Source organism: Neophocaena asiaeorientalis, unplaced genomic scaffold, assembly GCF_003031525.2.
Source record: "Neophocaena asiaeorientalis asiaeorientalis breed wild unplaced genomic scaffold, Neophocaena_asiaeorientalis_V1.1 scaffold223, whole genome shotgun sequence".
Lineage (NCBI taxonomy): Eukaryota > Metazoa > Chordata > Mammalia > Artiodactyla > Phocoenidae > Neophocaena > Neophocaena asiaeorientalis.
In genome coordinates, this window is record NW_020175045.1 from 592,807 (window position 1) to 608,669 (window position 15,863).

Sequence of the window (15,863 nt, forward strand, 5' to 3'; positions counted from 1 at the left end):
GCAAGGAACTAGAGGCTCAGAGACGGGAAGCCGGGGTCTGAGCAGCGAAGCTCCCGCCGGGCTGAGTGGAGCAGAATCCCCGTCGCTCACGAATGTGCTCTGTTGGCTGCCGCCCTGCTCGAGGGTAGTGGGTAGCGGGGTGCTGTTACAGGCCAGGCCCCGGGCGGGGGGCCCCACGGAAGACAGCCTACAGCTGGCCCGGCATGGAGGGACCAGCTGAGGCCCAGGCAGCTCGGAGAAGCCCTGCATCCTTCAGGTTCCACACGGCAGGGGAAGTCCGCGAGGGAGCCAGCCTCACCCCCGGCTCTGCCTCGTCCCCAGGGTGAGGCGGGCCTGGAGGGAGGAGTCCTCAGGAGAACCCGGCCCTCGCCCTCGAGCGCATCCTCCCACCGGTGCCTGTCTGCTGGGGCCTTGGCCCTTAGACAGGAGGAAACAGCCCCTCCTTCAGCAGCTCCTTGTGTCATTAGGGCCTAAAAACAGCCCTGGCTCCATCCCAGCGAATGCTTTTTTTTAAAAAAAATTATGAATCACTTTCAAAATACAGAAGAGCACAGAGTGTATCAGCTACCCCTGAACCCACACCTGGATTTAACATGATTCACGTTTTGCCCCGTTAGCTCCAGGTCTTTCTTGTGTGCTTCTTTCTTGTGTGCTTCTTTTAACATGGTAAGTGGCCGTTAACTCTTCCTGAATGCTTTTTCCGCGTCTGTGATCGTCACACATTTTCCCCTTGAATCTGAGTGTGGGTCCTACATCAGGAGGTTTTCTGAACCGTGATTGGATTCCCGGGATCGAACCTCTCATAACTATTGATTTTGTCATTAGCGAGGTGAGATGCGGTTTGTTGATACTTTAGGATTTTCCCATCTGAATTCATAAGTAGAACTGGCCTGTGAATTCATTTATTGTTTTGTGTTGTCCTTGTCTGATTTTATTGGCAAGGTTCTCAGAAATGAATTGGGCCGCCTTCTCTGCTTTCAGTTCTCTGAGTCGATTTGTCTCAGAGGGTGAGGACTCTGGGCCGCAGAGGTTTCCTGGAAGCGGCCCAGAAGAGCGTCTGGGCGGCGCCTGTGTTTGCTGATTCCATTTCTTTAATGTTTATGGTTTGTTTAGTTTTCTGTTTCTTCTTGTGTTGATTTTGGTAAGTTTTGCTTTCCTAGGAAATTATCTATTGCCTGTGTTTTCAAAGTTATTGGAATAAAATTGTTTGTTATATTCTTGGAGGACTTCTTTCATCTGTAATATATTTGCAGTGATATCGCCTTATTTAATTCCTGTTGTGTTCCTATTTTTTCTCTCCCCACCCCCTTTGATTTATCTTCCCAGGCATTTGTCTGTTATCATCTGTTTAAAAGAACCAATTTTGTTGTTTCTGTTTACCTTTTCTTTGATTTCTGTTCCATTTACCTCTTTATTATTTCCTTACCCTTGCATAATTTCTGTTTTAATTTCTTCTTTGACTCGTGAATTGTTTAGAAAGTTTTTTGAAATTTTTTCATTTTTCTATTTACTAACAAAAATGTTTTAAATTTTATTTTCAGTAATCATAATAATATATTATTAATAATAAGTCATATAGAAGAGCAATAATTTCCCTTGTACAGGTGTCCCAGATGATCTTTATTTTTATTTTAAAAAACGTTTTGGCCGCATCACGTGTCATGAGGGATCAGTTCCCCGACCAGGGATCGAATCCGCGCCCCCTGCCATGGAAGCGCAGTCTTAACCGCTGGACCACCAGGGAAGTCCCCCAGATGATTTTTTTAAAATTTATATCAGAACGTCATTGATTGGATTTGGTTTATGAGAACATTTAACATGAAAGCTCTGCTCTTAAACTTTTACGTGTGCAGTACAGCCTCGTTAACCGTAGGTGCGCTGTCGTACAGCAGGTCTCTAGAACTCGCTCATCCTGCATAATTGAGACTTTACGCTCCTCGATGAGCAGTTTCTCTTGTCTGCCCTCCTGCCCCCACCCCTGGCAGCCGCCCCTCTGCTCGCTGATTCTGTGAGTTGGACTGTTTTGGGTCCCTCATGTAAGTGGAGTCACACAGTACGTGTCCTTCTGTGATTGGCTTATTTCACTGAGCATCGTGTCTTCAGGGTTCATCCGTGTTGTTGCAGGATTTCCTTCTTTATTTTTTTGCGGTACGCGGGCCTCTCCCTGTCGTGGCCTCTCCCGTTGCGGAGCACAGGCTCCGGACGCGCAGGCTCAGCGGCCACGGCTCACGGGCCCAGCCGCTCCGCGGCACGTGGGATCCTCCCGGACCGGGGCACGAACCCGCGTCCCCTGCATCGGCGGGCGGACTCTCAACCACTGCGCCACCAGGGAAGCCCTCCTTCTTTATTTAATGGTGGATAATGATCCATTGTGTTATAAACCAGATTTTCTTTATTCATTCATTCGTCGGTAGACCTTGCGTTTGATTCCACGTCTCGGATACTATGAGTAGTGCTGCAGTGAACACTGGGGTGCTAATATTTCTTGGAGATCCTGATTTCAATTCTTTTGGATAAACACCAGGAAGTGGAATTGCTGGATCATAAGGTAGTTCTACTTTTAGTTTTTTGAGGAACCTCCACACTGTTTTCCACAGTGGCTGCACCAGTTTGCATTCCTACCAGCAGTGCACAAGGGTTCTGATTTTTCCACATCGTCACCCATACTTGTTGACTCTGGTCTTTTTCATGAAACCATGACAGGTGTGGGGTGGCAGCTGCTTGTGTTTTGACTTGCATTTCCCTGTTGATTATGTATGTTGAGAACCTTTTCACGCTCCTCCGGCTGGCTGTCTACTTTGGAGACATATCTACTCAAGTCTTCAGCGCATTTTTAATAGGGTTTTTCGTGGTTTGCTTTCTTTGTGTGTTTTTGTTTCTGCTTTTGAGTTGTAGGAATTCCTTATGTGTATTGGGAAGTTCACCCCTTATCTGATATGTGGTTTGCAAATGTTTTCTCCCATCCCGTGGGTTGCCTTCTTGTTCTGTTAATGGTTTCCTTTGCTGCACAGAACCCTTTCCGTTTGACGTAACGCCGCGTGTCTATTGGTGTTTTTATTGCCTTTGGTGTCACGTCCCTGAAATCGTCGTGCCTACTCGGTGCTTGCCCGGACGGGTGGGCCAGGCCGCCGCGCCTTGTTTGTGCCCCACGGTATGGCAGGGCTGGCCGGTGGCGCGTCCTCAGCGCTGACCTCGCCGGGACCCAACACCAAAGCTCCACTTGGCAGTAGCTGGTGGACTGTTTTTCCGTGCAGGCCTGCCTGTCTGTCCCGTTGAGTTCTGGGCGGAATGGAGAAGGGCAATAAATGTTGAAAACAAAATGGGGCTAGGCTCTGACGAGCAGATTCATCCTTTTTTGACGACATAAAGCTCTTCGTGCGTGCACGTGTGTGTGTAATTCAACCAGCGAGGAGAGCGGACGAGAGGAACAAGATAAGCAGTGGAAACAAGGAGACGCGTCTGAAACCTGTCCCTCTCCAGGAGCAGGACAGGGGGGGTCATGCTGTCTGTGGACAAAAGTGAAGTTACGCCAGAGAGAGCAGCCAAGTGCAGGCCCAAGGAGAACGTGGGGAAGGGAGCCCGAGGCCCGTGGGGCGTGGAGGAGGCCGAGGCTGCAGCCCGCCCGACACTTCCGCACCAGCCCTGCCGCTGATATGGCCCCTCGGCTTTTCCCGTGGGCCTGATCGCCAGGAGCCCCCCGCACGACGGTCACTGCAACAGCCGTAGTCCCTGAGCTGCTCCGGGCGCCGGCAAGCCCTCCAGGCAGGATGAAGAGCCTAGGGACAGCGCCGTTCTCGCGCGATGCCCGCAGACGCCCGCCGTGCCCCCCGGAATCCGCCAGTAAGAGGCACAGCCCAGCGTCACCGCCAGACAGACCCAGTTACCTCTGGGTGGTTTGATTTGCTTGTCAGTGGATCTCTGCTCACCTGTCAGAGCACCTGGTAGGTGTGGTCAGGGACCCTCCGGTGTGAGGATGCTCTCAGAATGCACAGCCCACCGACGGGCTGGCTGCCGGGATGAGGAACCGTGCCGGCGAGACACCGACTGGCATTTAGAGGGAGGAATCGCCCAGAGCTCTGCTCGCCGCACCCGCCCCTCGGCCTCCCCAGGAGGCTGGTGAGGACAGCGCGGTGCTTCAGTCACATTGCGGGCGACTCGGACACCAGGTCCTGGATGCTGGTGGCTGGGGCCCGGGAGACGCGGGAGGAGGGGCTTGAGATGGGCGGAGCTGACCTCGCAGGCTGCCGTCGAGGGAGGCAGGCGGCCCCCACGTGCCCAGTGTCCCCTGGAAAGGGAGTGCCACGGGCCCTCTACCCCAGGTGGCCGTCCCCCAGGGTGGGATGGGGTTGGAGGGCCGGGAAGGGCCTAGCTCCGTGCCGCAGCCTGGGAGCCCCTCCCGCCCCTCTCCTCTGCCCGCCGCGCGGCCCCAGACACGGCCAGGCAGCCCCCGTGAGTGGGGTCGTTTGTGGGTTTCCTAACGGTATCTCTGAGTCTTCCAGTAGTGCCCGCGATCCCTGCCTCCTGACGCTGCCTTAGCCGTCGTCTTCCGCCTCCTGCCGGGATGCGGTAGCACTTAGCTGCCCTTGTCCGATCACCAGCCCAAGCCGTTGCGCCTCTGCTTGCTTCCTCTGTTAGTTACGTTCCTCACTTAAGACACCCGCCCTCGTCTCTCTTGCTCTCGAGTACGAGGGGCAATTCCTGTTGCTCGTCCGAACGGTCACAGCCGCTCTGTTCTCTGATTCTCAAAGAGAAGATGTGAAAAAAAGCCATTTGCCAGAGTCCTTTTCCAGCGTGGCCTTGGGCGGTCCTTCCTGTGAGGGTTTGTAGGCGACGTGCCTCTAACGGGTTATGGATCTGAATCCAGTCCCCAGCCTGACGCTGGCAGGCTGACAGATCGTGGTGGGTATTTTGAGCGTCCGCTGTTCTCACGCACAGAGCGCGGCGGGTTCGGCGCGACTCTTGGTCTCTGTCTTGGCAGCCAGGAGCCCCTCTCCCCGGCCAGCTTCACCATGGCGGGCCTGGTTCCGGACCTGCAGCACATCATCTTCTGGATGTCCAACTCGGTTGAGCTTCTGTACTTTATCCAGCAGAAGTGCCCACTCTACATGCAGAGCCTGGAGGAGGACCTGGACGTCACAGGTATGGCCGTGCTGCTGCTCCCAGGTGGTGAGCGTCCCCGGGCCGTCTCAGGGGAGAGGTGGCCCCCAGAGCAGAGATGGGTGTCGGGGGCGTCCCCAAAGAGGGAGGCGACCTGCCGGTCGGGCTGTAAGCTGGTGCCTCTCGTCCGTGACGCGTCCGCGCTCTCTGTCCCCGTCATTTCACGCAGCCCCACTGGGGGAGGCCCGGGAGACGCAGGTCACTCACTGCATTCTGTCAGCCCTTGGCCGCCAGCCCCCCCAGAACGCACCGCAGTCTCAGAAAGGAGGCGCGTTGCTCGTGAGAGTTACGAGACTGTGTGACACGTGTTGACTTCAGAGACTAAAACGTAGGAAAACGTGCCTCATAGAGCTGATGCAACGCAGCATAAAGCGCTGAAAACGCTCAGTGAGAGAGTGACTCTGACTGGGGCGGTCTAGGAGGGCTTCGTGGAGGAGGTGGCGTGCGGCCAGGCCCTGAGGGGGTGTGAGATGTCAGCTGGCGCGTGTCTGATGGGGCCGCAGCGGGTCCTGGCACGGAGCCGGGACGGAGCAGCGGGGCTGCATGCAGCGGGACCGGGTGTGGTGGCCGGGGACCAGGGGCTCGGTTTCGCCCCGTGCGGCCTCACTCTGCCCTGCGAGGACAGAGCCGCCCGCTTCGCTCACTCCTGTCCGAGCGGGCGTGCGCCCCCGCCCCGGGGGCCTGCCTGCCTCGGGGAGCCGTGGGGAGGCCGCGCGGCAGGACAGGCGCGGCCATGTCTCCCGGGACACAGGCTCACAGTCGGCCTGAGGCCCTGGGCCCTGCTGGTTCCCCCGATGCCAACCGGCTAGGTTCCTAGGGGAGGGGCTCATGGCCACTGCCGGCGAGGGGGCTGGTCTGCCCGGGGGCCGGCTGTCCCACTCTGCGCTCAGTTGGCCGCTGGCTTCGGAGACGGGGTGGCGGGGCCGAGGCCCTGGGGCGTCCCGGCCAGGCCTGGGGAGACGGGGTCCGCCTACCTTCCTCTCGTCAGTTGTGGTTTCTGAGTCTTTTCTCCCCCCGACTTCCCAGGGAAGGGGCGGTGGGGACTGTCTTGGGCTCTCAGGGCCTCCGTGGATACGTGTCAGAAGCAGTGTCTCCTCCGTGCTCCAGTGGTCATTCGTTGCAGGTCCGCTGGCCTGTCACTCCCTCCCTTGTCCCCCTTGGGCAGACATTGTGAACACCGTCCAGTAGACCCCCAGGATGGGGCAGCTGCTGTCTGTCCACCGGGCCTGGGTTGGACGCAGACTGTCACCCACCATTCCCCCGAACGTGACGCGAGGACTACACCTCCCGAGTCTCCGTCGCCAGCGAGCCTCGCTCTGCGCAGCGGCCTGGGCCCACCCCGTGCCTGGTGCTGCTGGAATCCAGCGCCTGCAGAGGCTTCCGGTCACCTCTCCCCAGACCCTGCTGAGCTCCTTTTGGGGGGGGTGGCCTCCAGCCCCCCAGGACTGAGGCCGCAGCGCTCAGCGGGCTCTGAGTGGAGGGGGCTCTTGTGCACGTGGCGTCGGCCGGCGAGCACCCGGCCTCTGGCTGGGCCTTCCGTGCGGAAGCCAGGAGGCCGGCACAGGTCGGAGACGGCACCCCGTCACCCCGACTTGGGGCACAGTGCTCACAGGCGAGTCCCGCCGGTGCCCCTCCTTGTCTGGACATATTTCAGACGCTGTGTTGAGAGGCTGCAGGCCTGGGGTTAGTGTATCCTTCACAGGGACCCTGCGTCAGGCTGATTTTCATGGAAGAAGCTGCTGGGGGGCTCTGCTCTTAGGAAGATATTCTTGGTCCAAGGCCCAGATGTCGTGTAGCCCAGTCGACGTTGGGAGAGTGAGTGTGTGGACGGCTGGGGTCCCACCTCTGCCCGCCCCGGGGACCACAAGGGCTGGGGAAGCCACAGCAGGGCCTGAGCGTCCCGGAAACAACGTCCAGGGTGGTGCAGGCTCCGGAGAGCTCAGAGGAAAAAACCATCAACCAGGGGGCGAAGGGAAGGTCAGAGTTGGCGTGTTTGGCCTCCTGACCTTCAGCAGGAAATATCTGTGGGAAGAATTCTAAAAACAGAGATGTGTCATGTCCTGAAAACTGGAAAAAGAGCTTTTTCTTCCCCAAACAACCTTTTCTGTCTGAAGCTCTTATCCAGGAAGCCCGTTCACAGGGGAAGATAAAAGATTAGCCCATCAGGGGGGACGTTTATTTAATTCATTTAAAGTTCTCCTGTAAGGCTTTGAGGCTCTGCCTCAGCGCCTGCGGACTGTGGGGTCCCAGGGGGCGGTCCTCCACCCCGGGGCCTCGGGAGGGAGGGGGGACAAGGCCCGGGTCCTCTGACAGGCGCGTGCGGGCGTCAGCTGAGTCGGAAACCCCAGCAGAGCCCGCGCCGCGGCTAGGAGGGTTTCAGGGTGTTTCTGCGGCGTCTGCTGGGAGCCGCCCGGGGTTGTGCTCTGTGGACCCCCAGCCTCCTGCTTCTGTCCGTCCCCTCCTCCCTCTCTCCAGAGCCCCCGGGCCCACATGAGGGGCGTAGGTCTCCTTCTCAGACAAGCTGGCGCCATCAGAGCCTGCGGCCCCTGCAGTCACCCGATTGGCTTCTCCCCCAAAGCCCAGGGGGGCTGCAGGGAGCAGCCAGACCCTGCCGGGCTCCTCCGGGAAGGGCCCTGGGGAGGCCCCGCAGGCCTCCGGCTTCCTGGTCGGGAGGGTTCTGGGGTGTGAGCCCTGGGAGGGGTCAGGGAGCCCCGAGCCCTCGATGGGCCATGCTGGCGTCTGCAGGGCGGGTCTCTGACGGACGCGCACACCGTTTCCGTTGGCCCAGTAGCCGGGCGGCCCCGTCCCTGTGCTCCTGGGAGGCCCAGCTTAGCGCTCAGGGCGATTCCCGGCCTCCCTCCCTCCCTGAAAGGAGGTCCCCAGACGTGGGGCCCACTCTGTGCATTAAGCAAGAGGCCGCACGGGACCGGCAGTGCAGGAAAGCCTTGCCGCCGGCCTTCCGTCCTCGTCAAGAGAAGCGAGGGGCCGAGCGAGCGAAGGACGGAGGCGGGCGTCCCGTCCGGTCCCTCCCCAAGTGCCACTGGGGCCGCTGGCACCAGGCACCTCATGCCTCCCGACTTCGGGAGGGCCCCTCGGCATGGCCCCTCCCTGTTGGGCCCCTGGTCTTGGGGACCCCGTGGCCAGCCTGGCCTCTTGGCCGTACGGGAGCCCCACCCAGGGGGAGGGAGTCACCTGGCGTCGCTCACACCCCCCAGTCCCAGCTGCAGCGGCAGCCCCCTGGCCACTGCCCAGCCTGGGAGGCCCATCCCCCGGCCTGTTGTGCCAAGGGCCCGTCCCCCGAGGTACTGAGGGCCCAGGGTCTCCGCTCTGTGCCTGAGACACGGCAGTGTCTTCCCTGGGGGGCGCTAGTTGGGGGGAACGGGGCACGAGGGCCATCTGGGCTTCTCGGGAAAGTGTCTTGACGGCCTCCTTAGGACCTCTGGGCAGGTGTCCTTTGACCTGTATCCCGAGTGAGAAGTGACCTGCGGGCCAGGATCTGCCAGCGCTGGGCACTTGGTCCTGACCCGTATCCGGAAGCTGCTGGCGTGCGAGCGTCTGCTGCGCTTGGTATCGAGTTGGTGTCCATGGGCTTGGAAGCTCGGGGCCTGGGGTCCTGGCCACCTCAGCCAGCACCTCAGTTTGTCACGTTTTCCAAACCCAAGAGGAGGGTGCTGGGCGGAGCCCTCAGGAGGCGTCGGGTGGGGGTTTGAACTCGCGGCAGTTCCAGAAGGTTCCTGCCCGAGTCCCCCCTCCCCTGGCCCTGCAGTGACGGCGCCACATTCCCCCGCAGGCTCGAAGGAGTCCCTGTTCTCCTGCACCCTCACGGCCAGTGAGGAGGCCATGGCAGTGCTGGAGGAGGTCATCCTGTATGCCTTCCAGCAGTGCGTGTACTACGTCTCCAAGGTACAGCCTCTGCGTGCGCGTTCTCCCGGGGGACCTGGCTGCCGGCCTGGCCGCCTCTGCCCGCCCGGACCCCGGCCTCGGGCCCCTGGTCCCCTCACCTGCTGTTGCTCTCATCGAGCGAGTCCTCTGCCCCAGCGTGGGGCCAGCGAGCGAGCGAGACGGGGCCGGCTGCTCTGGGGAGGCGGCTTAGACAGCGGGACAGCCGTGCGGTGGTTCCGGCTGCCGTGGCCCCGGCTCCCCTGCCCGCGCCGTCCCTAATGCTGGTGGGGGCAGCCGTGCGGCCATGTCTCGGGACTCAGAGCCGAGCGGGGGACCCCGGGGCTCTGCCGTGTCCTTGGGTCAGTGGGGCTCACTCGCTCCCACTCCGTCCAGTAAAACCCTTCTGATAAGAAGAGGGCGAAGCCCCCTGCCCTCAAGGTCCTCTGGGTGCTGTCCGGCCCCTTTGCCAGAGCCCCTGCAGCCCGTGTCATCTGCGCCTTCACTGGGAGCTTTACTGACCCCCCTCCCCGCCGCGGCTCCCGCTGGCTGAGCCCGGCGCTCACACGTGGGTCGCTGACACACGTGGTCTGGCCGAGGCGTGAGCGGGATGGGTCGGGCCCGGGGCCCCTGCCCACAGCAGCCGGTGTTTTCCTCTCGCCCCCAGTCCCTGTACGTGTGCCTCCCGGCCCTGCTGGAGTGCCCCCCCTTCCAGCTGGAGTGCCGCGAGAGCTGGTGCTCGGCCCCTCAGCTGCCCGAGGAGCTGCACCGCATCGTGTCCATCTACCAGGCCACCCTGGACCTCCTGCGGCCGCTGCAGGTGCACCCCGAGATCGCCGCCCAGGTGCTGGCCTACCTCTTCTTCTTCTCCGGCACGCTGCTCTTCAACCAGCTCCTGGACAAGGGTGAGGGTCCGGGGCAGACAGCCCGCAGGGCCGCTGAGCGTGTCCTTCCGGAGACCAGCGGGCTGAGCCGTCCCGCTCTGTGGGGTCTGGGCGGGTGCCGCGAGGGGAGGATGTGCTGCAGAGCCTGTCCCCGTGGGAGCGGGAGACGCCTGTCCGTGTCTGCACAGGGCCCCGCTGGCCTTTCCTGGTTTATTTTATCCCCGTGTGGCCTGGGGCCCCTGTGAGCGAGGAGGCAGCAGGCTCAGGGAAGTGACGTGGCCTTTGACCCTGCCTCACTGCCACCCAGATCTCCTCCATCGCCCTGCCCAGCGCTCAGGGCCGAGGCAGTGCTGGGGTGCGGGGCAGGGAGAGCGGGGCCAGCCCACAGCACGTGCGAAGCCTGGACTGTGGCCCTCTGCACTTGGGGTCGCGTGGCTGTCACCGCCCCTCCCTGCCCTGCCACCTTCACCTCCCACCTCCATACCCACCCACCCATGCCCAGAGAGGGGTCTGGAAGCAGGTAGTTGTCTTAGAAACTGACGTAAGGTCTTCCGTCTGTCCAGAGGCCTGGTAAAAAAGGGCCCAGCCTGGCCTGGCTCCCTCGGGGTGGGGGGTGGCGGGCAGCATGCCTGTCCTGCGAGGACTGCCCGGCATCACCCTCGTTCCCTCCCTCCATTCCCAGGGCCCTCTCTGAGTTGCTTCCACTGGCCCAGAGGCGTCCAGGCCTGTGCCCGCCTGCAGCAGCTCCTGGAGTGGACACGGAATGCCGGCTTTGGCGAGGCTGGAGAGCGCTTCTTCCGGAAGCTTTCCTGCACACTCAGCCTGCTGGCCACGCCCAGTGCCCAGCTCGTGCAGGTGGGAGGGGTACAGAGGGTGGGGGGCAGCGGGCGCAGCGAGGACGGGGCGGCACCCTGCACGGTCGCCTTGGGGTCAGCCGCTTGCAGACCAGGAGGGGCTCAGTGGGCTTGCAGTGGCTTAGTCCACAGCTGTTCCCACCTGCAGGCAGGATAACGGCCCCAGGATGTCTGTGTCTAGTCTCTGACCAGCAGCTGTGGCCACGGGGGGCCCTGCTGATGTGGGGAGGTCACCCCGGGGCACCTGGTGGCCCTGTCTAAGCACACGAGTCCTTAAAACTGGGAAAATATTTGCAAACGATGAGACCAACAAGGGCTTAATTTCCAAAATCTACAAACAACTCATACAGCTCGATATCAAAAAACAACACAATAAAAAGATGGGCAAAAGACCTAAACAGACATTTCTCCAAAGAAGATATACAGATGACCAAAAGGCACATGGAAAGATGCTCAGCATTGCTGATTATCAGAGAAATGCAAGTTGAAACTACAGTGAGGTATCACCTCACACCGGTTGGAACGGCCACCATTCAAAAGCCTACAAATAACAAATGCTGGAGAGGGCGTGGACAGTAGGGAGCCTCCTGCACTGTTGGTGGGGATGTAAACTGTGCAGCCACTATGGAGAACGGTATGGAGGTTCCTCAAAAAACTAAAGATAGAGCTACCATACGATCCAGCAATCCCACTCCTGGGCATATATCCAGAGAAAACTCTAATTCGAAAAGACACACGCACCCCAGTGTTCATAGCAGCACTATTTTCAATAGCCAAGACACGGAAGCCACCTAAATGCCCATCAGCAGACAACTGGCTTAAGGAGATGCGGTACACGTATGCGATGGAGTACTGCTCAGCCATAAAAAAGAATGAAGTAATGCCATTTGCAGCAATATGGGTGGACCTAGAGATTGTCATACTAAGCGAAGTAAGTCAGAAAGAGAAGGAGAAAGACAAATACCATATGATACGACTTCTGTGTGAAATCTAAAAATATGATACAAATGAATTTATTTACAAAACAGAAACAGACTCACAGGCATAGAAAACAAACCTATGGTTCCCAGAGGGGAAGGCGGGCGGTGGGGGGAGAGATAAATTAGGAATTTGGGATTAACAGATACAAACTACTATACATAAAACAGGTAAACAACAAGGTCCTACTGTACAGCACAGGGAACTATGTTCAATATCCCATGATAAACCATAATGGAAAAGAATCCGAAGCAGGGTCGTATATATATAAAATCACTTTACTGTAGCCCAGTGACTAACAGAACGTTGCAAGTCAACTATACTTGAATAAAAGAAGAAAGAGGGAAGCAGAAGAGTGGGTCAGAGAGACAGGAAAGGGCTGGCTCTGAAGGTGGAGGACGGGGCCACGGGGCAAGGGGTACAGCAGCCTCCAGGAGCTGGGAATGGCCCTCGGCTGGAGGCCAGCACAGGAACGGGACCTCAGTCCTACAACCACAGGCAAACGGATCCTGCCCTGGAGCCGCCGGGAGGAGCACAGCCCTGCAACTCTTGCTTCTAGCCCGTGCGACCTGTGCTGGACGTCCGACCCCCAGAACTGTAAGACTGCGCTCGCGCTGATCTCACTGCCACCTTCGTGGTCGTTTGTTAGAACAGCAGCAGGAAACAGACACCAGCTCGCCTGCCTCCCTCACCTGCTGTGCGACACGGTCGTCACAGGTAATCGGCGAGACCAAGCTACCCAGGCCCTTTCCTGCCGGGCAGCGACATGGAACCCACCCAGGGGATGGCCAGCGCGTTTGCAGGGCGGCCCCGTGGACTCCGCTTCCCACGCCCTGGGGAGCTGCTCCGTGTTTGAACCGCGTAGGGGACCGGCTGCCCCGTCCGCCTCCAGGTGAAGTCCCAGCCGACGTGAGTGCAGCCAGGAAGCCCCACATGGCAGTGGCGGCGTCCACAGCCACGGCCACCACGGGCAGCCGCGAGCCACCGTGTGGAGCCCAGACTTGGGCAGGGCATCCACCTGCAGAGGGGAAGACGAGATGGGGTCCCCCCTGGGGCGCTGCTGTGCACTGCTCTTGCCCTGGGCCTGGCACACAGGCGTGTGCCCTGGTGAACAGTTACCACAGGGGTCCCCAGCCCTCGGGCCATGGACCAGTAGCAGTCCGTGGCCCGATAGGAGCCGGCCGCACAGCGGGAGGTGAGCGGTGGGTGAGCGAGTGAAGCTCCAGCTGTGTTTACAGCCGCTCCCCAGGGCTCGCGTTGCCGCCTGAGCTCCGCCTCCTGTCGGACCGGCGGCGGCATCAGATTCTCATAGGAGCGCGAACCCTGCTGTGAACCGCGCGTGCGAGGGATCCGGGTGGCACGCTCCTTACGAGGATCTCATGCCTGGTGATCCCAGGTGGTGACGCTGGTGCTGGGGAGGGGCCGCAAATGCAGACCGTTAGCACAGAGGTCTGAGTGCACAGAGGCCGTAATGAATCAGCCGCTTGCAGACTCATATCAAAACCCTATCAGTGAGCGGCAGGTGAAAACGAGCCCAGGGCTCCCACTGATTCTGCATTACGGTGGGTTGTATAGTATTTCGTTATATATCAGCATGTAATGATAATAGAAATAAACTGCACTATAAATGTAATGCGCTTGAATCATCCCCAAACCATCCCCCCGGCGCCCAGTCCGTGGAAAAATTGTCTTCCACGAAACCGGTCCCTGGTGCCAAACACGGGGACCGCTGAGTTACCAAGCTGGGCGCTTCAGGTTCGCGTGGTTTTCTGTGGTTTTCCGTGGTGTTTGTACTTCAGTACAAAATGCGCAGCGAGGAAGGAGCAGCGGTGCGCTAGCTGCTCAGCTGCGCCTCCCCCTGCAGAGCTGGGAGCTGCCCGCTCCTTCCTCTGGCAGAAGACTGGGCTCTATTTCTAGAGCATTTAAGACCGAGGGTCTCCAGGTTGGGACACGGGATCTCACCCTGAAGGAGGGAGCACCCCGGTGGCAGAGCCCCCATTGCTGGAGCCCCGCACTCTCACCCACCAGGCCCGGGCCTGTGCCCTCCAAGCAGGGGGCGGCCAGCGACAGCCCAGGGCAGGATGGAGGATGCTGACACTGGGCCTCCACAGCCAACCAGCCAGGAGAGGGAGAGAGAGGCAGGGAGTGAGGCAAAGAGGCCTCAGGCCGTAGTTTGCCACCCTCAAAACGGACTATTCGGGGAGGAGAAACTTACTTAAAAAACCATTTGTATCGTCGTAAAGATAAGGGAAGATACAGTAACCATTACATAACAGGATGCTATAAATAAGAGAACAAAAAGAATTCTTGGAAGTTACAACTACGACAGCAGAGATGCAGCGTTCAGTAGCAGAGCTGGAAGATAAAGTACGGGAAATCACCCGGAAGCAGAGCCAGCAAGATGGAAGAGGCGTTCGCTCCTGCTGGGGGACGGCTCAGCGCCGTCGGGGCGCCCGCCGACGCCAATCTCGGAGAAGCACAGGCGTGGCGAAGCGTGGCTTCTAGGATGAAAGTCAAAACCACCTCCGGGCAGACGCCGTCCTGCGCTGGCATGTGTCTGGGCTGGAGGTGTCAGGAAGAGGCCGCTCTCCCCACTTCCCCACGTAGCTTAGGATGTTGTCTGTCCCTTCAGTGTCGATACTCGACAACCACCGCGCAGGCCTCTTGATGTGGGCAGTAAAATCAAACGTGGTGGGCGAAACAGAGAGGAAGGAAGAAAGAAGGAAATTAAGGGACCAGTCAAGTGAGGCCCCGCATCCGAGCAGCCAGAGAGGGCTGGGCCAACAGGGAGTGAAGACAAACCAAGACAGTTGCCCAGCCCGCTCGACCCGAGTGTCCGGACTGCAGGTGCCGCCGGTGGGTGAAAAGCACAGTGGCTGAGACAGACCTGCACCAAGACGCGCTCACAGGATTGCAGAGACGCCGCTGAGCTTCCAGAGAAGGAGGAGAGCAGCTCGGGTCTGGAGGTCAGCGGTCCGGATGGTTCCCGACTTCTCAGGAGCGAATGCAGGAGCTGCCTCCCAAATTCCCTACGAGGCCGACTCGAGCCTGGAGTCCTGATGCCTGATGGCGGGGACAGTGGCCTGAGGACGCTCTCCCACGCCAGGCCCCCAGCGTCCCCCTGGCACAGGCCTCCCTGGGAAGCTCCTCGAGAGCAGAAGGAAGGGGTTCCAGGAGGCAAGACGGACGGAGACGGTGACTCAGCGACCTGCCGTTTGTCTTCTGCCAGGGCGCCTTCCCTGCCCCCGGCTGCCAGGCCAGTCTCGTGCAGCACCTAACGCTACCGTTGTGCCTTTGTGCAGGTCTTTGACCTGCTTGACTCCCTTCACACGGTACGAGGCGGGGGTCCTATTTCACGGCCCCCTGACCTCCCAGTGGTCTTGCCCCGTTTCTCAGCCCCCCGAGGTGGTGTGACAGGGCTTGTTCGGTGGGCAGGGCACTCGGCGCGGTGCCTGCTGGCCTCTCCGGGGAACGCCCCCCCGCCACCTGACCCGGCTCTCGCCCTGGACGCTCACAGGCATGGGGTGAGCTGCCCCCTGCACCGGCCTTGACTTCGGCCTCGCTGACCTCGCTGTCCCGCACGGACGCCCCAGGGCGGAGCGGGTGCTGGCGCGGGGAGCCCTGGGCCCCTGCCGCCGGAGCTCCCAGAAGGCGGGCCCTCCCTGGGGGGCGGGCTGGGCCCCCGGCCTTTGACCAGGAGCTCCTTCTCGTCAGCAGATGAGCTGGGCGAACCTGCGGGTCGCGTTCCCTGCCCTGAGCCCCGCGCAGCTGCACCGCCTGCTGACCCAGTACCAGCTGGCCTCGGCCATGGGCCCCATGAGCGCCTGGGAGCCGGGTGCCCAGGACAGCCCCGCAGCCTTCAAGTCAGGTGAGGCCTCTCCTCCGGCTGGAGCTCAGAACTCGGGTGTGGCCCGGGGGCTCCTTGAACCCCAGGTCCCTGGGTCCCCAGGTCGGGGGACAGGGCAGGACACCCGAGGAGGAAGACGGCCCAGGGCGGAGGCTCCCCTTTGCCCCCAGGCTCTCGGCTCAGGTCAGAGGTCCCCACTGCCCCTCATGGGGCCTCGCTGGGTGCACGGCCACCAGGAGGAGAGCAGGGTCTCCACACCGGGTG

General features: G+C 60.2%; 1 protein-coding gene across 1 annotated transcript in view; it reads left to right on the top strand.

The window, feature by feature from the left end:
* RADIL (Rap associating with DIL domain) overlaps nt 1-15,863 on the top strand; it is a 54,364-nt gene that overhangs the window by 34,898 nt on the left and 3,603 nt on the right. Inside the window, exons 5-9 of the mRNA XM_024763553.1 lie at nt 4,979-5,139; nt 8,948-9,060; nt 9,704-9,941; nt 10,603-10,775; nt 15,470-15,620. Of these exons, the coding sequence (XP_024619321.1) occupies nt 4,979-5,139; nt 8,948-9,060; nt 9,704-9,941; nt 10,603-10,775; nt 15,470-15,620 (836 nt within the window). The remainder of the gene's footprint in view (nt 1-4,978; nt 5,140-8,947; nt 9,061-9,703; nt 9,942-10,602; nt 10,776-15,469; nt 15,621-15,863) is intronic.